We start from the raw sequence: 22,938 nt of genomic DNA on the forward strand, positions 1-22,938 counted from the left end.
TGTCCTTCTTTCCTCCCTCCCACCTACCCTCCTTCCTTCCTCACTCCCTCCTTCCTTCCTTCCTTCCTTCCTTCCTTTTGTCCTTCCTTCCTTCCTTCTGTCTTTCTTTCCTCCCTCCCTCCTTCTCTCTTTCCTTCCTTACCTCCCTCATTACTTTCCTCCCTCCCTCCCACCTATCTTCCTTCCTTCCTTCCTTCCCTCCTTCCTCCCTCCCTCCTTCCCTTCCTTCCTTCCTTCCTTCTTTCTTTCTTTCTTTCCTTCCTTCCTTCCCTCCCTCCTTTCCTTCTTCCTTCCTTCCTTCCTTCCTTCCTTCTCTCTTCCTTTCTCCTTCCTCCCTTCCTCCCTCCCTCCCTCCCTTTCTTCTTCCTTCTTCCTTCTTCCTTCTCCCTTCCTTCCTCCTTCCTCCCTTCCTTCCTCCTCCCTCCTTTCCATCCTTCTTCCTCCCCTTCTAACTTCCTTCCTTGACTCGAGGACAACAGGAGGGTTAATCTGTATAGAAATATCATTGAGGTGATATAAGATAAACTTTGAGAACTTCAGTCTTGTTATTGTGTGTTATTTCCAGGTCATCAGTGTTCCTGACGGCGACTTCTTCTTCGACTTTGTGAGGCACCTGACCGACTGGATCAAGAAAGCCAGACACGTAAAAGAAGGTAAAAAAAAAAAAATCAACTACAGCTCTTCCAGCAAGAGAGCAAATTTTATAAATGTGTCTTTCTCTTTCTATCTGTTATCTGTTATCTTTATCATCTGTGTGTCTCGGGCGTGTGCAGGTTTTGTGCCTTCGCTGACGTATCAGGTGTTCTTCATGAAGAAGCTTTGGACGAACACAACGCCGGGTAAAGACGCCATGGCTGACTCCATCTTCCACTATTACCAAGTGAGCGGCCTCTGCATCACCTCTAGAAATGCCCTAAAAATCTCATTTAAAACAGCTTAAAAACTGGGTCAACATGATATAATAATTCCAGCTCTTTTTAAAACAAAGCTTGGATGGTTTGTGTTCATTTAGGGACAAATTTACTTTACTCACGGTGATGGTCCTCTTCTGTGCAGGAGCTGCCCAAGTACCTGCGTGGCTACCACAAGTGTTCGAAGGATGAGGTGCATCAGCTGGCGGCGCTCATCTACAGGGTGAAGTTCGAGGAGGAAAAATCCCACTTCCAAAACATTGCTAAGATCCTCAAGGAGCTCGTCCCTCAGGATCAGATCAGACATCTGTCCCCCGAGGACTGGAAGAGGGTGAGCTCAATGAAGATTCTTGTGTACTTTGTAATTTCAGATTTTTCAGCTAGCAGCTCGCAGCCATTCCTTCCTTCTTTTCCTTCCTTCTTCCTTTTCTTCCTCCCTCCCTCCTGTCCTTCCTTCCTTCCTCCCTCCTTTCCTCCCTCCCTCCCTACTCCTTTCCTTCCTCCCTACTCCTTTCCTTCCTTCCTTCCTTCCTTCCTTCCTTCCTCCCTCCCTCCCTCCCTCCCTCCATCCCTCCCTAGTCCTTTCCTTCCTTCTTTCCTTCCTTCCTCCTTTTCTTCCTCCCTCCTTTCCTTCCTCCCTCCCTCCCTCCCTACTCCTTTCCTTCCTTCTTTCCTTCCTTCCTCCTTTTCTTCCTCCCTCCTTTCCTTCCTCCCTCCCTCCCTCCTTTCCTCCCTTCCTTCCTTCCTTCTCCCTTCATAAAAACTCACTCAAGATTAGAGCTGAGTGTTGTTCACATAGACAACGATACATCAGAGTAGATATGTTGGTCGATAAATTGAGTAATAAAAAAAATGTATAGTGGTATTTTAAAATAAATACTAGCTCAATAACAAAGTAAAAAAATAAATAAATAAATATATTCAAATATAGACTGAAATCTGTTTTCTGTCTTCTCTGCTCTCAGTCCATCATGACGCTGTTCAACAAGCACTCAGGGAAGACTCGAGAAGAAGCCAAACTCTCCTTCCTCAAAATCATCTACAAGTGGTCGACGTTTGGTTCTGCCTTCTTTGAAGTCAAGGTAAAGACGTTAGATCACAACAAGTAGTTTGTAAAAGCTGATAAGATATTGAATTTGGGAAGTGTTGCTTGGGTTGTGTTTTTGATGTGTTTGAAATGTCTTTTCAAATTATTCTGCTTTGGGTTTTTTTTCCCTGCAGCAAACAACTGATCCAAATTACCCAGAAACCCTCTTGATAGCAATCAACAAACATGGAGTCAGTCTGATTGATCTAAAGACGAAGGTAGGTCCAGATGTATCCGTTTGTTTCCAAGGTTGTTACCTGAAATAAACATTTTAGTTAAAGAAAAATGAATATCCTACTAGACCCCTAGACCCTAGATGACTCAAAAATCCATCAAAACTAACATTTAAAAACAAGATCTGGGATTTTAAACTCTAGATGACTTTGGCTTTAAGGTGCATGCTAGTTAATGGTGCATTCCACATGTTGCTATGGTGGCTGACTTAGGCAGCATGTATAGCATCATGGTGTGTTTTCATTCTGTATCTGTGCTCATCTGACTCGTTATGCTTCCTGTAGGAAATCCTCACCACTCACCCCTTCACTAAGATCTCCAACTGGAGCAGCGGCAACACGTACTTCCACATCACAATCGGAAACCTGGTCCGAGGCAGCAAGCTCCTGTGTGAAACCTCGCTGGTGAGCCCCACATTTTTTAAATTACACCACTACCATCATCATCATCATCATCATCATCATCATCATGTGTGCAGCGGAGTCACTCATTCCAATAAATGAATATCAATTTAACTAAAAGTACATCCGACCTTTGAACTCTCCCACCAGGGCTATAAAATGGACGACCTCCTGACCTCTTACATCAGCCAGATGCTGACGACCATGACCAAACAGCGGCCGCCCCGCGGCAACAGCAAGTGAGCAGACGGCCGGAAACTCAGTGATCTGTGTGACTGTCGGACGAGGCACGGTCAGTCAACCCTGCGTTTCCTGCACAGCGTGAACACAAACACACTCGTTTCATAAACTAACGTGTGTGTGTGTGTGTTATATTAAAATCGTCCCACCAGCTGTGACACTGTTATGCCAACGTTTTCATTTATCTTTATTGTGAATCGGCCCTGTCTTAAAACTCACCCGTTGCCTTTAAAATGACCTTTTTCCCCCCTAGCTTGATACGTGTAAAGGCAGCAATGTGGACGCTCTCTCTCTCTCTCTCTATATATATATATATATATATATATACGAACTGTGTGTCATATCTGCCATCGTCCTGCATCGTTTTATCAGTGAGGTCTCTCGATTTATGTACTGTAAAGTTTTTCCTTAATGAGCTTTCATTACAACTATTTTTACTATTTTGACTATCAGACAATCAAGCTGGATTCGCACAAACACACAAATAATAATGTCAGTCTGGGGCCGTATTCACAAAACATCTTAAGGCTTAAAAAATGTTAATGTATGACAAACTCTTACAAAATAAGAGGCATGCCAGTTCTAAGTTTAGTGCTTTTTTGGAAGCATTTTAGTGATAAAAGCAGCTCCTGAGTCTAAGAGAAGAGCCTTCAATGATAATGAAGTTTGTAAGGTGTGGTTTGATAGCAGGTGAGTTAATAATGCTTCAATTAGTGTACCAAAAATATTAAAAACAACCACAATAACACCAGAGATAATCATTTACACAACTCTCCACTACTGTGACACTGTAAAAAGAAAAAGAAATGCTGTAAAAACTAGTAAATAAGTTGCCTCAGTGTATAATACGCAGTCTATTTTGGGGGGTCTCATGCTGCGAAACTCCAAAACTTTTTAAATTTACTTTTATTTGAATTAAATATTATACCTTCAACTATTGCTAATGTTTTGCTTAACTGAACTGGACCAGTATATTAACTCATAACAGTTCGGGTTAGGCTGAGTTTCAATTAAACCTTTTAAAGGAACACATTCACTTTACATATTTGATCCAGAGTGTAGCTGTATGCTTACTCAAAAACTAATAAATGTAACTATTTTTAGTGTTCTGAGATATTTGATCTCATGACAGTATCCAAAAAAATACATCTGATAGAAAAATCTAAATTTTTACCTCAAAAACACACTTAGATAAATTCTCCTGAGTTTATGAGGAGCAGATTTGGCTCCTTTTTTGAGGGCAAGAAGACAATCTAACCGAGCATCACTCTAGCTTGTTTCTGACTGGAGCAATTTGAGGTGTTACAACCGTCCCGTGTTACAACTGTACCTGGTCTCCCCTACATATTTGAGCAGTAACTATTGTTAGTGTTGCAGAAGACATAATTTCTGGAGTTGTTCAAAAAGTTAAAATAAAAAATTCCTAGTCACACCTGAATTGAATCTGCTTTGTATCACAAAGTTAATTACACATTGATGTTGTTTCTGTATGTGGGGGGTTAGGGTTAGGGTTATGGAGGGTTCATGGTTCATGGTATCAACATATAGATGCTTCACATTCACTGATACAGTCACTGCTCACCTGTCCCAGCTGATCACCATGGAGACAGTGACGTAGAAAACATGATGTCAGTCATAGCAACCGGGTCACAGCAGCTTTATGAATCGGTCTTAAGAGGAACTTTTAGTGCCTTTTAGGGAAAAAAAGTGTTGAGATAAGATGCTTTGTGAATACGGCCTCTGTAACCCTGACAACCAACAAAGACTTAAAAAAAAAAAACTCACAAAAACTGTCTTTCTTGTTGCTTTTTGTTTATTTGTCTTGTAAGTAGATTAATTTTTCAGATGCATCCTTTTATTTTATTTATGCTCAGAGGTGTTAACATGTTTACCAGACCAGCATCAAACATACATCACTTTTTAACATCTCTTCCTATCGTAGACCACAACCAAAGCTAACCGCTAACTTCAACAGATAATCCTTCAATCAATCAGTCGGTCATTGGGAAAGTTTACGAGGCAATCTGGATTTAAATTTAGCTGAAAGAGGAGAGAAACTACAAGCAGAAAGTATTTTTTTAGAGCGTTATTTAGTCATGAATGTGAAAGGAAACGTGTGCCACAAAGTTCAAACACCACCTGTTTGTATCAGCTGATCCGCAGCAGTAGTTTAAGCTGTTCTATGTCCATGTAAACCCGTTAAAGTACTGTAGCTGGTCAATGATCTCAATACTGTATGTTCATGTTTTTCATAATGTATTGAACCACTTAGCATTGATTTTTAAGCATCAAGTAATTAATCATACTTTTTTTTTTTGGACCTTGTTTATTAAAAGGAGAAATTGTTTCATGCTTGATGTGACCACGTATTCTGATGTAGAGATGAATAAATTACATTTTGCAAAAGAGAAAAAAACACAAGGCTTGTTTCTGTTTTTATTTAAGAGCTGCTTTGTTGTAACATGAGTGATTTTAGATTTGATGAAGAAGCCAGAAGATGTTGGATGTGTACAGAAAAGTAAATGTACAATATAATTTATACAAAATAATAACACAATTTTATTTATATAGCACCTTTCATACATAAAATGCAGCTCAAAGTGCTAAATAACTAAATAAAAACAAAATAGATAGATTAACCCTTGTGTCGTCCTCCAAATTGACCCTGTCCGTTTTGACTGTTCCTTCTTTCCTCCCTCCTTTCCTTCCTCCCTCCTTTCCTTCCTTACCTCCTTCTCTTTTTCTTTCCTCTCTCCTTTCCTTCCTTCTTTCCTCCCTTTCCTTCCTCCCTCCCTCCTTCCTCCTTCATTCCTCCCTCCTTTCCTTCCTTCCTTCTTCCTCCCTCCCTTCCTTCCTTGACTCAAGGACAACAGAAGGGTTAACTAAAAGCTTTGCAGTAAAGGTATGTTTTGAGCTATATAAAAAAAATTGTCCATAGAGGTATTATTATTATTAAAAGTTCAGTAATGTATAAAAGGTGCTATACCATTCAAAGCTTTGTAGACAATTAAAAGGGACATTAAAATCAATTCTAAAAGAAACAGGAAGCCAGTTCAGATCAGCTAAAATAAGAGTGATGTGTTTTTTCTTTTTTGGTCTTTGGTTCAAAGTCTTGCTGCAGAGTTCTGTATAAGTTGTAACTTCTTGATTAACTTTTTTTAGGAGACCAGTAAAATAAAAAGTGCATTCCTGTTACCTTGGCAACATTTACTGGGTGGAAAAAATAACGCTATATTATACAGATCCCTTCATTTGAGACCTGTATTATATAGCTTTAGCTTATACACACATTTTTTAATACAAGGAGTCATTTGCAGGTAGTAATGGTTGATGTTTGGGACATTGCTGCAATGTTGGTACAAATTATAAGAAAAAGAAAGAAAAGTGTATTTGCAAAAATTCACAAAATAGCCCTTTAAAATAAAGCGTTCCCACATTTGTGTTCTCTGTGTGATTGAAGATTGAAAAGGCAGAGCAAAGAGGGAGATATAAAGAGTTAAAAAGTCTATTTAATGTTCATATTGGTCATCTGGGGTTATTTTGGTGCGTCTGAGTATCAGGTTTAATAAATCTTGTTTTCACAGTTTCTGCTCTGATGAAGACTCTCTGAGGTCAGAGGAGATCAATGTTTGATGCACAAAGGAATGAAACATGCCTTACAAATGTTTTCCTTCCTGTTCCCAACTTTATGTGAAAGCTTTGATCTTTTTTGACGAGTGAAGATAAATAACAGCGAATAAATGCTCTGCAGAAATTGTGTTCTTGCCATTAATCAAGGTTGCAGTTTCCTCTTTTTAAAATGAACAGTTTCAGTTTGATTTACTCACTAAAATCTCTTTATATAAAAAAAACCCACAAACTGTTCAGTCACCAAATTTCAGCTGAGAGGAGTTGATCAAAATGTTGATAACAGCGGAGTCACCTTCAGGTATTATCACAGAGAGAGATTTACAGCCTGAGAGGAAAACTGAAGACTTTATTTAAACCTGAAAAAAGTCCTGCAACCTCTTTTCTCTTTATTGAATATATTGTCCTATAAACTATATTTATCCTGCTTAAGCCTAACCCTTATGTTCATTTCATGTGAGAAAGATGGGAAATATGCACGTTTATGAGTCCAGATTCATAGCTACAACTTGGGAGGTTGGCATGGATACAATCTTGTAATTATGATATAACGTAAATGCAACATTATCCCAGTGAAATAAACTACTGTACAGGAAGATGAAACATAAAACATTCTTGCTTCCTTCAATCTCTCTCTTGGTAAGATGTGAATGAGCCAATTTTACAAAATGTTGAAATAATCCTTTAAAGCTTTCATCAGGCATTCCCCACAAAAGTCTGTTTTGACTGTTCCTTCTTTCTTCTCTTCCCTCCTTCCTTCCTTCTTTCCTGTCCTTTCCTTCCTTCCTCCCTTCCTTCTTTCCTCTGTCCTTTCCTTCCTCTTTTCCTTTCTTCCTCCCTCCTACCTTCCTTCGCTCCTTCTTTCCACCCTCCTTTCCTTCCTTCTTCCTTCCTTCCTTCTTTCCTTCCTTCCTTCCTTCCTTCCCTCCTTCCTTCCCTCCTTCCTTAATAACAACTTTTTGATTATTTCCGAGGTAAAAATCAGTTTATTCATTTGATATTTGTGTAGAAAGAGAATTCTGACAAAAGGAAGAAATGTTTCAGTCACTTTTATTTCACAAACACAGTGTTGTATCCACACTGTACAATGTGTTTTATATATATCTATATATATTTCTTTTATTACTGAGATCTTACAGGTTTGGCAGTTTCGGGCTCAGAGACGGAGGTTAGTGCTCGGTGACGGTTGCTATGCTCGGTATCCTCTCTGCTTGGGAGGTACAGCTGGAGACGGACCATATATCACTCATCTCTGTAATAAGAGTTCAGATTCAGAAAGGTGCAGATTAATAAATATATTGGTTGATTTCAGTCAAATAATAATAATAATAATAAACAGCACAAAGTACCCTTTTTTTATAATAATAATAATAATAATAATAATAATACATTTAATTTATATAGCAGTTTTCTTAACAATGTTACAAAGTGTTTTACAAAAAAATAAAACCAAACAAGAAAGATAAAAGTAAAGCACTGAGGCAATAGAGTAATTTATTGCTGTATTTATTGGCTCCTTCTGCACATTATTTTTCTTTATGTGCAATAAATAAATCTTTTTTTTAGTTTTAGTACAGTTGAAGTTAAAGGGAATGTGATTAGTTTTGCAAGTATTTGGTCAAAAACCAGTAATGGAAAAACTGATCATAGATGAGATTAGAAGTTATATTTATCATATCAATCTCAAAGTTTAACACCTTGATTCTACTTAGAGATGCAATGATTACAATTTTCACAGCCCACACAGATTTCCTTTCTTTATTAGAACTTAATATTCCTCTTTTTTATATATATATTTCTTTCTAAGAACTGTAATTGACAGCATACACAAACAATTTTTGTAACTTTTCTTTAATGAAATATTGAAATTTAATTCTATGTTATGTATGTTGACAATTTAAATAACTTAAAAAATGTTCCTCTTGAAATTGGGCTTTTTCACCGCAGTGATGGTTTTAAGTGTCCGATTCATTTTCTTGTTCCTCCACGGCTTATTTTGGACTTAAAAGTGTTACAAATTGTGAGCTTTGCATCTTTGACAGGTAAAAAAGTCAGATATACGACACTGATCAGCTGTTTTTGCATCTCTATCTCTACTTTTAATCAGACTTCTTTGCAGCAGCTCACCTGTTTTGAACTTGCTGTAAGTGCCGTTGTTGTCCAGCGTGATCTTGCCACCCGAGCAGAAAGCCAGTCCTCGCTCTCGCCACCTGGCAGCAAAAAAACACAACGTGACCCCTGTGACCTCCTCAGTCAACACCCGACGCTTTTATCTCATTCAGACCAAAACATCTCCCTGTCGTCACCGCTGCTTCTCCAGTTTATTCAGACATTAGACAGGGAGGATGTTCTGCTCACTGCTTATTTATTGTCTTTATTTATATCTACGTGTGTGTGTGTGTGTGTGTGTGTGTGTGTGTGTGTGTGTGAGATTCACCAGTGAAAGACGAAGATGATGAAAATCAGCACGAAGGACACCAGATCAATGAGAATCCACATCAGGTTATATTCATCCGGACTCTGAAAGAGAGAAAGGCTTTTTTTAAAGCAGTGTGTAAAAAAAAAGGAAATAAAAAGATAAACCAAACTTCCTGAATCCAACCTTTTCTCTACTTTAATAAAAAAGTCTCAAAGTGTGTGTAAGTTTCCTTATATCAATCCATCTTGGTGTTGAATGTGAATGAGAAAGATTCATTTTATTTAAGACCAAGAAAAGCAACAAATTCTCACATTAAAGAATCCGTAACCATTAAATCTTTGTCATTTTTGCTTAAAATGACAAAATGTATCATTAATTAATCAAAAATACTGCATTCCAATCTACTTTAATTAAATAACCTCACTCAAGGTCCACTTACTAGCTTTTTTGTGAACTTTAATGACCCTCAGTTGGACAGAAACAACTAGAAGTCATACACGACCTCCTGTTACCACATGACCATATACTCCATACTTAATTAAGCTGTCTCCATGGCAACCAAGCAACCTCTATCTGCTGATGATGATGATAAAGGGCATGAAATGCGGCTTAAAGCTAGTAAAAAAGCTAGTAAGTTGTCCTACAGTATATTCAAAAGTGTTTAACTAACGACATTCCTCTTAAAAGCAGTACAGCGCCTCACCATGAGGAAGAGGGGGGCGCTCATGGTGCTGAGGAGCTGAGGAGCGTTGGTGGTCACTGAGTGGATGCCGGTGCACCAGGCCAGAGAGTAGAGCCACGGCTGGCTGATCACATACAGGTTGGTGGTGATGTTCACTGCAGCGTACTCACTGGAAAACAAGCCAGCAGAGAATCACGCTGTGGTATAAAACAGCAGGCACGTCTATGATGCTCACACACACATACACACACACACACACACACAGACCTGACGAGCTCTGTGGACATGGAGCTGTAGTGCAGGTTGAGTTTGACGATGTGGTTGCTCTGGAGCTCCTCTAGAGGGAGCTGACTGCCTGAAGTCTGCTGCAGCTCGGGATCAAGCTCCTGGACGAGAGCCCGCAGATCTGAGGGCAGCCACAGCACCTGATGAAAGATACAAAGACACACGCACCCACGCACACACACACACACACACACACACAATAATACACATACTCATCAATCTGTGCTTTGAGAGGAGAGAGTTCAGGCAGAGTTCAGGCTGGATTGGAGCCAGCATGGAGAGAAAAATCCTAATTATAAGTAACGCAGTAAAGAAATCAATTTCTTTCTAAAGTAAAAATACAGAGACCCCTCCTTGCTCAGTCCAAATCCAGAGATCTGAGATATCTGCAATATTTACAGTTTATTTTAGCATCAAATCCCCTCTTTGTGTTTCCCTGCTGAGCTGTAGTGAAAGCATAGTAACAAAAAAAGAGACTTTGAAGGGTATCTACTTGATTTGAAGCTTCAGATAAACGTTTAAAAGCAATTTTTCACACAGATGGAGGAACTGTGGAGTTAGTCCTCCATCACTTATGAAGGGATCTTCTAAAGGTCAGTATGAACAGGAGGAATGGTTACAGCGAGAAAATTGGGCGCCTGAAAAATTTGAGCCCATCCTTTAAACTCAAATATAGCCCCAGTTTGTGCCTCTTGTGTATTACCTTCAAGTGAAGAGAGCTAAGCATCCGTTTCTCTGAGAAATGCTCGTCGATATTTAATAAAACACCGCTAGCCCAGAGAGAGAGAGGCGGCTCATCTTACTTCATTTTTTAGTTCACTTTGACGTCTGTTTGGTGGAACATCACAAACTGGAATAAGAGAGATTATCTTTACCTGTGAGGAGCGAATGGACGTCTCGTTCTGGATGACCTCCAGCGTGCGTTGGATCCAGGTGTCCCGGTAAGGGTGACCTCTGGGCGGTCGGTAGAGGTCAAAGATCACCAGTTTGTCTGTCTTTGCTGCCAACTGGAGGAAGGCCTGCAGGCTGCAGACGGACTGGTTTCCTGCCCGCAGTCGGTCCTCCGCTCCCAGAGAGCCGGCCGTACCAAACGGATTGTGCTAGAAGGGGAAAACATCAATATCTAATTAATATGGTGACATAACATGACATCCAATATGCTCTGCATCTGCCAGCTGATTAGAGTGTAGTACTATTGTTGTGATGTTGTGAATGAAATAGTCTCTGATGATTTGACTGCCAAGAGTCATCTGTACACAAAGCTGAAAGTGCAGCTACATCACATCTTCCTCATTTCTACTTCACGCAGGTAAAGTGACAATTTGAAAGATACCTGTCTATTGTGGTGGATCTCTTTGTCTGCCAAAAATGAGGCTCACGCATTTGAGTATGAGTGAAATTGAAGAGCTTTTACCAACCTGCTGCATCCAATACAAACAATACATTTCCTTTTGGAGGACATTAAAGTTTTTCTCTAAGTCTACATTTCTAATCCAAAACTTTTTTAGCAATATCTGTGAATGGATGAATAGATGGAGGAGAGTGTCACTGTTATAAGATTCAGAGTAGTTCTTTGTCATATTTGGAAAAGCAGTTATGAGATTTCTAAGCAGATTTATGGATGTGTAAGTCTCACAGAATCTCAAACTGTATGAATCATATCTATTGAGATGAATTGCAGTTCATGCCTCACCGTCTCTATCTGTGCCGATGCTCATAAGTGTGCACTTCAAACTCTCATTTAAGTCGAGCACAGAGAAACTTTCCACTTTGAGCAGATGGAAGTGAAAACAGTATTCTAGTAGTGAAGCTTAAACATCCAGCTGTAGGAACAAGAAGCAGATGATCTAAACTCACAGAGAGGAACCAGGCTCCAGCGTTCAGGCTCTCCAGCTCAGCCCAGGTGAACATGGCGGCCAACGTGTCGCTCCGGTTGGGGAAAACCTCCTGAATGTTGGTGGTCCTCCGCAGGGTGCGGTCGTGCATCAGGAAGGGCACCCCATCAAAGCTGCAACCATGACAACCAGGACAACAGTGCTGTCAGAGAAACCTTAGCTCTTTATAATGTTTTAACTTGGTGTCAGATATATTTGAGAATAAATATCTGAAGCCTAAAAAGATAAAAACGTCACATCTAAAGACACCGAACACTGCAACAACTCAAACTTTTTATGAGGTGTTGAGAAAGATTCACATTAAAAAAGAAGGAGAAAACTTTATTTCGGACACATATCAATAAAATAAACATAAGAAAAATTAAAATTAAATTACAATACAAGGACAAAACATTACAGAAATACACAAAGTCAAGGCAATATTGATTAGTACTGGTGTCACACTAGCACAAGCAAATGTAAGAGCTCCACCAAATCCTGAGGGAAACATCTGGCTCATTAGCTACTAAATGCTCCACAATGTTCTGAGCAGGTAGTGGTAGAGTGTGTGTGTGGGGGGGGGGTTAAAGCTTTTTCTCTGAAAGCGACACCATTAGAGCGCTGAGAGTGAATCAAAATGGTAAAGTTGAAGCCAAACAGCTAAACAATGAACTGAAACTCACTATAAAGCTCAGTAAAGCCAATAAAAGCTGATAATTCTCTGTAGGTTCATCACTATGAGCCACAAACACATTACCCTGACAGATCAGACATTGTTATAATGAAAAGTAATTAATCATAGCAGTATATTAATCACAAGCTGGCATTTTCACCAGTCTTAACTATGTGTAAAAGGCACATTTCACTTATTATCATTGTTATAATCCACTAAAAATGTTCTGTTTGATTCAGTTTCATCAAATCAATGACGATAAATAAATATCAGATTTCTTCTGAACATCTCTGCAGTCAGATACTGACCTAATAGTGACGTCCGTCTCCAGACCTCCACTTCCAGCTTTCACGGCCTTCTCGAACGACATCAGCGTGTTTTCTGGAGCGAGCTGCAAACGGGAGTCACGCACAGGAAGATAATCGATAGATTCATCAATACATTCACATGCAGTAGCTACTGTACTATTAGTAGTAATACAGTAGCAGTAGTATGCAGGGAGTACAGGACATGCAAGCTGCTCTTTCACTGAGGAGTATAAAACTTTTGCAGACTCCAAACAAAGTGTCCAAGAAAATATTTAGGATTACTTTTGTCTTGTATTCAGACTTAAAAGTCATCTCAGAGTTATCCATCTTACTGCTCTGGCAAGTGATTCTGATAAGGTGGAAATGTAAATGACATTTTCTATTTTCTTTAGGTTCCTGATCCTGTTTCCATAAGATAATCTGACACCATGGAAAAGATCATTTATGAACAAGCTTGTTATTTTTTAGTGTAGTCTCCGTCTCACTCCTCTCTCTCACCATGGGAGCTCCTCTGTGGCCGATGAGGGCCGGTGCGGGGCCCAGGGTCCCCTTCTCTTTGATACAAGGAGAATACAACCCGAGGGGCACCAAGTAAAGGGCAAAGAGGATGGTGAGGTAAACCCCCATGATCAGGCCCCGCCTTACTGAAACACACACACACCATTTTTTTTTAAAAACACACAAAGAAGAAAGAGTTTAACTAAAAGCATCTGAGGACATTCAATAAAATCATAATCTAACAGTGAAGAGTTTGATGTTTTGGAAGCAAATTAAAAATAAAATAAAGAAACATCTTTCTTCTCAGATGAATATTTAATGTTAAAATATATTAACCATAATGTTCCTTAAAAATTCCTTAAATCTCTGCAGTGTGGAGACCTTTAAGCAACTCAAACACGTATGTATCTTACCTCTACTGTTCATGCGAAAGAAGTGCAGAGCTATCGGCCAGGCCAGCGCCGTCATCAGTAAGACTCCACCGAAGTGTAAGTACGGCGCTGTTACCTGTTCAGGATATTTAAAAAAACATAATCTGTTATCAGGAGAGGAAAACTCGCAGAGGATATCCGAGAGGCTGCGTGTGATGGGAAGACCGATCGAGAGAAGAAGAAGAAGCGCATCACCTGGAAGGATAGAAGTAACGTCGTCCATTCTTTACTCCACAGGTCAGATAAGACGGCGGTGGCAACGATGGAGAAAGTGAGACTCACCAGGATCCCGATCTGACAGAAAACATGATGTCATCCATCCACATTTGGACCCATTAGATGTCACAAATATATTTACTTTGTCTGTAAGTCTTTTCTTTTTGGCAGCTAGTCATTCAGGAACTCAAAATACACATATACACACTCACCATGCACTTTATTAGATACACCTGTACAATCTAATGCAATCCAATACAGCTCTGCTATAAATCCTACTTTTACAAAGATTTCAAATTTTCAGTTTTTGTTTTTTTGGCATTGTCAGAAAGATGCTAATTCAACAGTTCAGTAATGAGATGTAAAGCACGAGAAACTAATGCTGATAAATATTTCACCGTTGAGTAAAGTATCAAATGACATCCAGTAGCTTAAGGCTGTTATGAATTAATAAAACATGTCTTAAGCATACACTGCATTATCAATAAAGCTTTGAGTACATCACTCAACACAGTAATTATCTACCAGGCACATGCAGATAATATGGTTTTTCTCATTAATGGTCAAACAAAAATCTATCAAAAAGATAAGATTTATTATCTTAAAACACAATACAGTCAATTAAACTTTGAACTTTAATATCCTGTTTACACACTCATTGATTTAAAAAGCGGGAGAGCAGCAGCGTTACCTTGTGACTCCAGTGTAAATAGAGTTTCTGGCCCTCGGAAAGTAAACACACAGCCAGCAGCTGCACAGAGAAATCACACATGAACACACACACACACACACACACACACACACACGCGTTAACTCTGATAAATGACAGTGATACTGAGTCATAGTTTAATGTCAGACGTCTCCGCTGCACAGACAAAAAGCACAGATAAGAAGATGTATAACCAGTCTGTGTGTTCAATGTGGAGCCATAGTCTGGATGTGATTAACTTAGCTTGGTATGAAGACTGAAAGCAAGTATGAACGTCCAGCCTTAAGTTGCTTGCTAGCTTGTTTGAATTGTACACAAGAAGATATTCACAATAATTTAGACGAAAATGACACTAAAACAAGATTTAATTAGGGCTCCAGTTAACCATTTGTGTCATTATCAATTTATCTGTGAGTACTTGTTTTTTTAAAAAGGTGTAGATTTGAGTTTTTACAATTAGTTGATCAATCAAAAGATAATCAGCAGCTATTTTGTTGACTGTTTTTTCAAACCTATCTTAAAACAACAGTCAGGATCATTATATGCAAAAATGTATTGAAAGGTTAATCTGAAGCTACTATGAAGCTTCAGTTGTTCAAATAAGTCAAATCAAGTCTTCTAAGCTTCAATGTTAGTGTTTTAGTGCCAAAGTCTCTCTTTTAGTTACTATACTTCCACCACAGCTTGACAGGGAAACACTAAGAAGGAATTTGAAGCTAAAAAGACAGTAAATGTGTCAGATATCACTTGATATGACTAACTCAGACTGCTGAAGCTGAATATAAACTTCTCAAATACTTAAAGTGTATCCGATCTTTTAAAATAGCCAGTTTACAAGTGAGGAAAACCCTTCTGTGTTCATTTTGGACTCCTGACTGTTGTTTTAAGACAGACTTCAAAAAATCATCGTATCTGATAGCTTCTCAAATTTTAAGAATTTGCTGCTTGTGATGTAGGATATTGTGGTGGGCATTTTTCACTGTTTCTTGATGTTTCTAGATCAAATGATTAATCAATTAATTGAGATCATCTGCAGATATAAACTGTTCATTAAACCTCATTTCACAGTTCTTGTTTCTGTCAATCAACTGATCGTTTTAGCTCTCCAATTTTCTATAAAAATGTCATTTAAAAATCAGGAAAATGTGAGTGAGACCCTCCGTGTTTGTGTGTTCGTGCCTCACCATGAGCACAGTGATGTAGGTGAAGAAACCTGCAGCGATGACCAGCAGCACCACAGACCACGGAAACCAGAAGCCCAAGTTCCCAAAGTTAAACCTGCACTCGTCAGGCACACAGGTGAAGAAAGAAAGAAAGACTGTTGTTAGTGGAGGACCAACAATAAACCAAGCAGATAAACAGTCTGAAATACGAGAGAGAGAGAGAGAGAGAGAGAGAGAGAGAGAGAGAGAGAGAGAGAGAGAGAGAGAGAGAGAGAGAGAGAGAGAGAGAGAGAGAGAGAGAGAGAGAGAGAGAGAGAGAGAGAGAGAGAGAGAGAGAGAGAGAGAACTTGTTGTTAAAGGTATACTATGCAGGATTTGTCTGTTTTAAAAGTTGGCCTTTCTTCCTCAACTCAAAGACAACAGAGTAAGAGAGAGCAGCGAGGTCGAGCGAGCTAGAGAGTGAATGAAGAGAGGGAGCGGTGTTAGCGAGAACAAAGAGAAAGAGAAATGTTATTTAATGATTGTTTTATGGGAGTTACATTCTGTAGCATAGTTAAACCCTGCAGGAAGGTGCTGCCCTCAGTCAACAGAGGCACAGACCTGCTGCTCTTTATACATCTACCACACAGAGACAGTGACGCTACGCTACGAGTCCCGACTTCATATCTCACCAACACCAGGTGACATTTTTCATGACTTTAGAGTAACTTTATGAGGAAGTTTTCTTTTTTTCCCCCTAATACAAGCAGATATGGCAAACAACATATTCGATATTAACATAGTTTTTTAATTCAATTTGGAAGAATATTCAACAAGCTAGCTAGCTAGCTAACTAGCTTTAAGCCTAATACAAATAACCACAAGACAACGATAAAAACCTCCAAACAACCAATAACAACAGATTCAAAATGCTACAACAACAAGCAAGTGCATCTATCCCATAATTGGTTATAATATTTTGGGTGAATTTATTATCCCAATGTCAAAAATTAAGTTAATAATATCCAAAGTGCAGCCACAACAAGAGGTGCAATGCCAATGCCTGTTAACTTCTCACACCCTTGTAAAAAGGATTGTCCATAACTTTATACACACCCACCCACACACACACACACACACACACACACACACACACACACACACACACACACGTCATAAGGTTCAAGCACATCATGAGCACGCAAAAGGAAAAGCTGTTTATTAACTTGTACATATTTATTTATTCAAGAGAAAACAACGCTCTAAAGTGCTTGAATGAGGCTTAACTGGGACTAACTATTTATTTGTGATGTAATGATGTGATGTAATGTCGTGCCTGCACCCTGGGCCTTGTTATTGACTGAGGGATCCACACCCACTGTCCAAAGACTGACGCACAGAAAGCTCCTGGATAAGAATAATAAGAACATACAGGCAGAGAGTGAAGAGTCTCTGTAGATAAATACTACTAGTAGGTCAGAAGAAGTTATACATTGAGAGGGATTCATCTTTGCATGAGTCTATACATTGTTCTTGGTTGTTGTTGTTGTTTTTTAAAAATCCTACATAGTATACCTTTATAGACAAATCCTCCATGTGTCACCTGAATGCAAAGACCTCTGCTAAAAGCTCAAGACAATAAAACAGAATTATAAAATATAAATAATTGTTGTTGTTAGGGTTAAAGGTTAAGGTTTAGGGTTAGGAGTATTGTTATTGTTATGTATTGTTATATTTTACAGGCTACAGTGATGTTTATGTGTGTAGTTAGTATGTATCTGTATCTGTATCTGTGCACAACAGAGTTATTATAGTAAATGAAAACTAAAACTAAAACTAGCAGAGGAAAAATAATTGATTATCTAAAATAGAAATAGTATTAATAAAAGTGATTTTTTGTCTTCATTATAGTTTGCTAGGCTAACGCTAACATCTGTTCATTTGTTCATGGCCTGTTGGTGGCTAACTATGCTTGTGTTTATTTATGGACTCATCGTTCTAATGTTTGTGTGTTGTTGTGTGTTATAGTTGTAGTATGTCTATGCTAGGACCCCCCCCCCCCCCCTCCCAAAAAAAGAAAAAATGAGATGGTTCATCTCAAGGGGTTTATCCTAATAAATATTCCAAGTAAAAAGAAAAAATTAAAACTAAATGAAAACTAAACTTAAACTACTTAATCACTTTTTAAACTAAAACTAAACTGAAATAAAAAAGAAAAAAACAAACTACACATCAAGACCTTCCTCCTAAGACCTGAAAAAACTAAACTAAAACTACTTAATCACTTGTTAAACTAACAAAAAAACTTTAAATTTAAAAAACAACCTGAAAAACTAAAATAAAAATAAAAACTAATGACTAATATAAACCCATAATAACCCTGGTGAGCACACACATACATGCACAGCACCAAGCGTTACCGAACCCACCAGTCAAAGTCATTGTAGTCGTTCTTGGCTTGTCCCCAGAAGTATAGAAACACGAGCGTTAAGCAGAAAGACGCCACGAGCAGAGCGAAGCTGGCTCCTTCCAACTGTTAACACATAAAAACACACAAGCTGCCCTTTAACACCAAGCACGTGTTGTTTTCTTTCTTTTCACTCCAATTTATTGCCATGTTTCCATAGAGATGGAGGACCGTCCCCTTGATCGTTGACCCCATCATAATAAAAAGAGAGCGGGACTAAAACAGGAAAAGTCTTTAGTGGCTTAACTGTGATTGTAAAAAAAAAAAAAAAAAACCTTTAGAAAAACAAGCTGAGTGCTTTTTATCACCAGCATCAGTACGGTTCATTAAAAGCTGTGTTTAACATTTTCTACATGGACGACCTCATACGTCGATAGATGAGCCGAGAGGAGCGAAGATGCTGGAGTCAATAATTAATGAGATATAAATACCTCTTCTTCCCCACAAACAAATCAATATATCTCACTGTTTCATTGATTTGTTTTGTCAGCTTCCAACCTGCATTTTAATTATTTATATCCATCTAAATAATAAAAAAAATAAAACCAACCATTGATTAGCTGAATGCTTGGTCTTTGGTTGAATGATTAAGTTTAGCCTGATGGATAATTACAAAAACAAACAAATATCTTGGGACAGTTATTGATTAAAAGCTCAGCAGCGTGTTTATAATCTTAGAAAAATGAACTCGTAATGTTTGTGGATGTGTTTTATTGCAGTTTCATTTAATATATATGTGTGTGTGTGTGTGTGTGTGTGTGTGTGTGTGTGTGTGTGTGTGTGTGTGTGTGTGTGTGTGTGGGTACAGAAATAAAAAGTTCAGCTCTCTTATGAAGGCTGAGGCTCGTTCAGAGAGTTTGAGTAACATCCATTGAGTAGATCAGGGATGTCAACAAGGCGTCCAATCCGGCCCACTTTCCTTCCTAACCTCCTGTCATCTGTCCTTCTTTCCTTCCTCCCTTTCTTACTTCTTTCCTGCTTTGTTTCCTTCCCTCCGTCCTTCCATCTTTCCTTTCTTCCTTCCTTCCTTCCTTGTCTTCTTTCCTGCTTTGTTTCATTCCCTCCGTCTTCTTCTTTGCCTTTCTTCTTTTCCTTCCTTCCTTACTTCCTTCTTTGCTTCCTAATCCCCTTTCCTTCCTTCCTTACTCCTCTGGAGTAGATAAAAATCAGGTTAACTCTTCCTACACTTTCTCTCCTAACTGGATTCTCACAATGTTTTAGTTTTAGTGTGTTATATAATCCAGGTAGTGTGGTTTGAAAGGAGGTTTTAACCCAGGAGGAATGTTTTAATACATTGTGTAACTACTACTGGGTTTTTTTTGCTTTCTGGCTTCAAACCAAATCTGCCCCCACTGTGGACAATAATGACTTTTTGATTAGGTAATAAAAGACTGATTAAATAATGTGTAGAGTGTGTATCTGAAATCTGTGTTAAGAAACTGTATAATATGTGTGTTTTGGTGAAACTGAATGCTGTCTTAAAATAGGAGCAGATATTTTAATCATATGGATTTTTAAATGCTTTTATTTGAGTCGATTGTTCCTGCGTCAGTGACCTTCTACTTCCCTTTCATGAGTCACTGTCTTTTTTTACTCTTCTTCATGGTCTTGTGTATGTTTTACTTTTGCTTTATTTTTATTTTGTACTACTATTGTTTGTTTGTTTTATTGATTGTGTACTTACTTATTATTTATTGTTCTTCATTCTTTCTGTTGATGCTCTTCTATTTTTTCTATCCACTTTACTGCTGCAATAAAGTCTATTTCCCTACCTATTTTATCTCCTGCAGATTTAAACAGTTTGCAATATAAAATCTTGAAAAAGATATTATGCAACAATATATTTCTGACATTTCGGTGTGATTTAAAAAAAAAAATGAATTTTGTCTTTTCATACTTGAAAATAGGATTTGCCAACACGACATCATTTCAACATTTATCTTGCAAAATAAGTTTGTGGTAGACGGACACACAGTCCACACACTGCAGCTCCCAGTGGATTAAAAAGAATACCACAAGTGTCTGAAGTCTGAAGGAGAGCATTGAGTTTGAAATCTTATTAAATCTACCAACATTTATCTTGCAGAAAGTTTTTAGTTTGAGGTGATTTTACCTGAACTGAAATCTGAAATCATCATTATTAAATTAGTTCATTCTGTATTTAATAGACTTCAGGTTTTTGTACTTAACTATGAGTATTTCTACTCATGTTTAAAATATATTTTTACACATTTATCAACATCATTCAAGAAAAAAAATTGCTGTTTTTACTCATATAAGAGATCTGAATACTTTTTTCACTACTGGTTTTTAATTAGGATTCAATCAGTATAAACATTTAGACCACAGAAAGCTAAAACTCTTATTTTAATCCTTTCATAGACACATTTATCTTCTTTAAACCCAAGCAATTCATTCTCTATAGCTCTATAATTATGCAACCACCAGCAGCCTCCTCCTCCTCCTCCTCCTCCTCCTCCTCCTCCTCCTCCTCCTCCTCCTCCTCCTCCTCCTCCTCCTCCTCCTCCTCTCCATGGTGTGAGTGTGTGTGTGTGTATATGTGTGTGTGTGTGTGTACCTCTGACCTTGTTGCAGCACCAGTCTCCGGGCCGAGCGCCGCTCCTCTCAAATCGTCTCCACTGGCAACCGTACAAACCAGCCAGACACGACACCAAAGGCCGATGCTCGTAGCGCCTCAGCACTTTGGCCCGAAGACCACGCAGCCGCCCGAACTGCAGCTGGGACAACGTGGACGTGGCCATGGCTCACGAGCTCTCTGACGCACCCTCCATCCTGCTCACACACACACACACACACACACACACACCTGAAAACACAGAAACACACAACAGCCAAAGGAAAATATTACAGCGTGACTTTTGTACTCTGAAGTTGCAATAATACCCTGTGTGTGCAAAAACAGCTGTTCAATTTTTGGCAAAGTGCATTAACACATGCCGACGCTGGTTAGTGCAATAAAAAGAGGGACTATTTATTACTCCCATTGTGTATTACACCCTCCTGTTTTCTTCACAACCACTGTGCAACTTTTGTTCTCTCGGGTCAAAATTGATGATTATAAATTATCTCCCAATTCTGTGTTTGACCTTATTAGCCAACATCATTCCAACTTATTAGCACAGGTTTTATAAATATTATACAAAGTTATGGTCATTTAACCCTCCTTTTGTCCTCAGGTCAAGGAAGGACAGGAGGAAGGAAGGCAAGGAGTAAGGAGGAAAAGAGGAAGGAAGGAAGGCAAGGAGGAAGGAGGAAAAGAGGATGGAAGTAAGGACAGGAGGGAGGAAGGAAGGGAGGAAAGGAGGAAGGAAGGAAGGAAGGAAGGAAGAAAGGAAAGGAGTAAGGAGGGAGGAATGGAGGAAAGAAGGAGGGAAGGAAGGAAAGGAGTAAGGATGAAAAGAGGAAGTAATTTAGGAGGGAATGAAGGAAGGAATGAAGGAAGGAAGGAAAGGAGTAAGGATGAAAAGAGGAAGTAATTTAAGAGAGAAGGAAGGAAGGAAGGAAGGAAGGAAAGAAAGGAGTAAGGAGGGAGGGAGGAAGGAAAGGAGGAAGGAAGGAAGGATGGAAGGAGGAGGGAGCAAAGAAAGAAGGGTGGAGGGGAAGAAGGAAGGAAAGAAGGAACAGTCAAAAGAGTCGGGGTCAATTTGACCCAGGAGGACGACACAAAGGGTTAAATGAAGCTATACGTCATTTTTCAGTTAAGAAAAAGCAGAAATGATTAATTATTTTTAACTGAATTTAAGCTCAGAGGAAAATATGTTGAACTATCACAGACTGGTATGTCAAAGTTTAGTCATTATACTGTTTTGAAACCATTTACATGTTTAATTACACCTGTTGACCCTGTGACTAACTTTGACTGTTAATAAAGCATAAAATGTATAAATTATCACCCAATTCTGTGTTAGACTTCTAATTTCTTTCCAACTTATCAGCACAGGTTTTATACATGTTTTGGGAAATTATTGTCATTTTAAAATCAATATATATATCTCATTTTTTAGTCAAGAAAAAGCAGAATTTATGAATTATTTTAACTAAATTTAAATTATATTGGACTATCAAAGACTTTGAAATCATTTGAATAAAAGAAATGGGAGCATATAATTACACCTGTTGTCCTCCTGAGTCAAAATCAGGACAAGAGGAGGGTTAAACGTATGCATATGTTTATTTATATGTTTGATTTTGCTGCAAATGGATCCATTTATAAAATCCATATTTATCTTATTGGAAGGAGTTTAACTAAATTTCATTGTGCCGATGTGTAATCCTCTCTACAGACTTCATAGTGACATTATGATACTCTATTTTTTTGTTTGAACCTGACACATTTTTGTACATTTGAATAAAAAACTATGCACAAAAAAATCAAAATCACATGCTCCTTAAATCATCTGTCAAATCTTTGGACACAATAGCCATTTCTGAACAGGAAAAGAAAAAAAAACAGTTCAACTAAACCAAAAAACTCTGTTATTGTTACAGATTGTTTTGTTATTTTTATGCAGGAATTCACCAGAAATGTCCTCCCCGTCTGCCCGGCTGCTCCGCTGCAGTTCCCAGAGGACTCAGACTTTCAGACTTGCTCAGACTTCCTCACTTTTGGTTTCCAAGGTCAAGTTTACTTCAGATATGACAGCTCTTGTGCAACCCGGGTGTGCTCAAATGGACAGTCAGTAATCCTCATGTAGGCTTAATGAAGGATATCTG

The 22,938-nt window shown here is 38.6% G+C and overlaps 2 protein-coding genes across 2 annotated transcripts in view; one reads left to right on the plus strand and one right to left on the minus strand.

Moving 5' to 3' along the window:
- The window catches only part of LOC128371567 (unconventional myosin-VIIa-like), a 42,862-nt gene extending 39,986 nt beyond the window's left edge, over positions 1-2,876 (plus strand). Inside the window, exons 43-49 of the mRNA XM_053331919.1 lie at positions 566-653; positions 774-880; positions 1,057-1,242; positions 1,877-1,993; positions 2,133-2,216; positions 2,517-2,636; positions 2,784-2,876. Of these exons, the coding sequence (XP_053187894.1) occupies positions 566-653; positions 774-880; positions 1,057-1,242; positions 1,877-1,993; positions 2,133-2,216; positions 2,517-2,636; positions 2,784-2,876 (795 nt within the window). The remainder of the gene's footprint in view (positions 1-565; positions 654-773; positions 881-1,056; positions 1,243-1,876; positions 1,994-2,132; positions 2,217-2,516; positions 2,637-2,783) is intronic.
- A 4,731-nt stretch (positions 2,877-7,607) lies between these two features.
- Positions 7,608-21,167, minus strand: LOC128371573 (glycerophosphodiester phosphodiesterase domain-containing protein 5-like). Its single transcript, XM_053331925.1, has 15 exons — positions 20,790-21,167; positions 18,167-18,270; positions 15,780-15,873; positions 14,578-14,637; positions 13,866-13,964; positions 13,653-13,746; positions 13,240-13,385; positions 12,742-12,824; positions 11,744-11,894; positions 10,762-10,986; positions 9,869-10,026; positions 9,623-9,770; positions 8,938-9,020; positions 8,628-8,710; positions 7,608-7,752 (listed from the first exon to the last, which is right to left on the minus strand). Exons 1-15 carry the CDS (start codon positions 20,964-20,966, stop codon positions 7,670-7,672), a joined length of 1,788 nt encoding a protein of 595 aa, XP_053187900.1. The 5' UTR covers positions 20,967-21,167; the 3' UTR covers positions 7,608-7,669.
- Positions 21,168-22,938: the final 1,771 nt, after the last annotated feature.

Source organism: Scomber japonicus, chromosome 13 (assembly GCF_027409825.1).
Source record: "Scomber japonicus isolate fScoJap1 chromosome 13, fScoJap1.pri, whole genome shotgun sequence".
NCBI lineage: Eukaryota > Metazoa > Chordata > Actinopteri > Scombriformes > Scombridae > Scomber > Scomber japonicus.

Bases quoted from the DNA above. Each gene is read 5' to 3' on its own strand.
- LOC128371573 (XM_053331925.1), bottom strand. From the start codon at position 20,966: ATGGCCACGTCCACGTTGTCCCAGCTGCAGTTCGGGCGGCTGCGTGGT. The intron at 14,638-15,779 runs GTGAGGCACGAA...TTCTCTGTGCAG, and splicing joins CCTACATCACTGTGCTCATG to CTGCTGGCTGTGTGTTTACT. The intron at 12,825-13,239 runs GTGAGAGAGAGG...TCCCGTTTGCAG, and splicing joins GCCACAGAGGAGCTCCCATG to CTCGCTCCAGAAAACACGCT.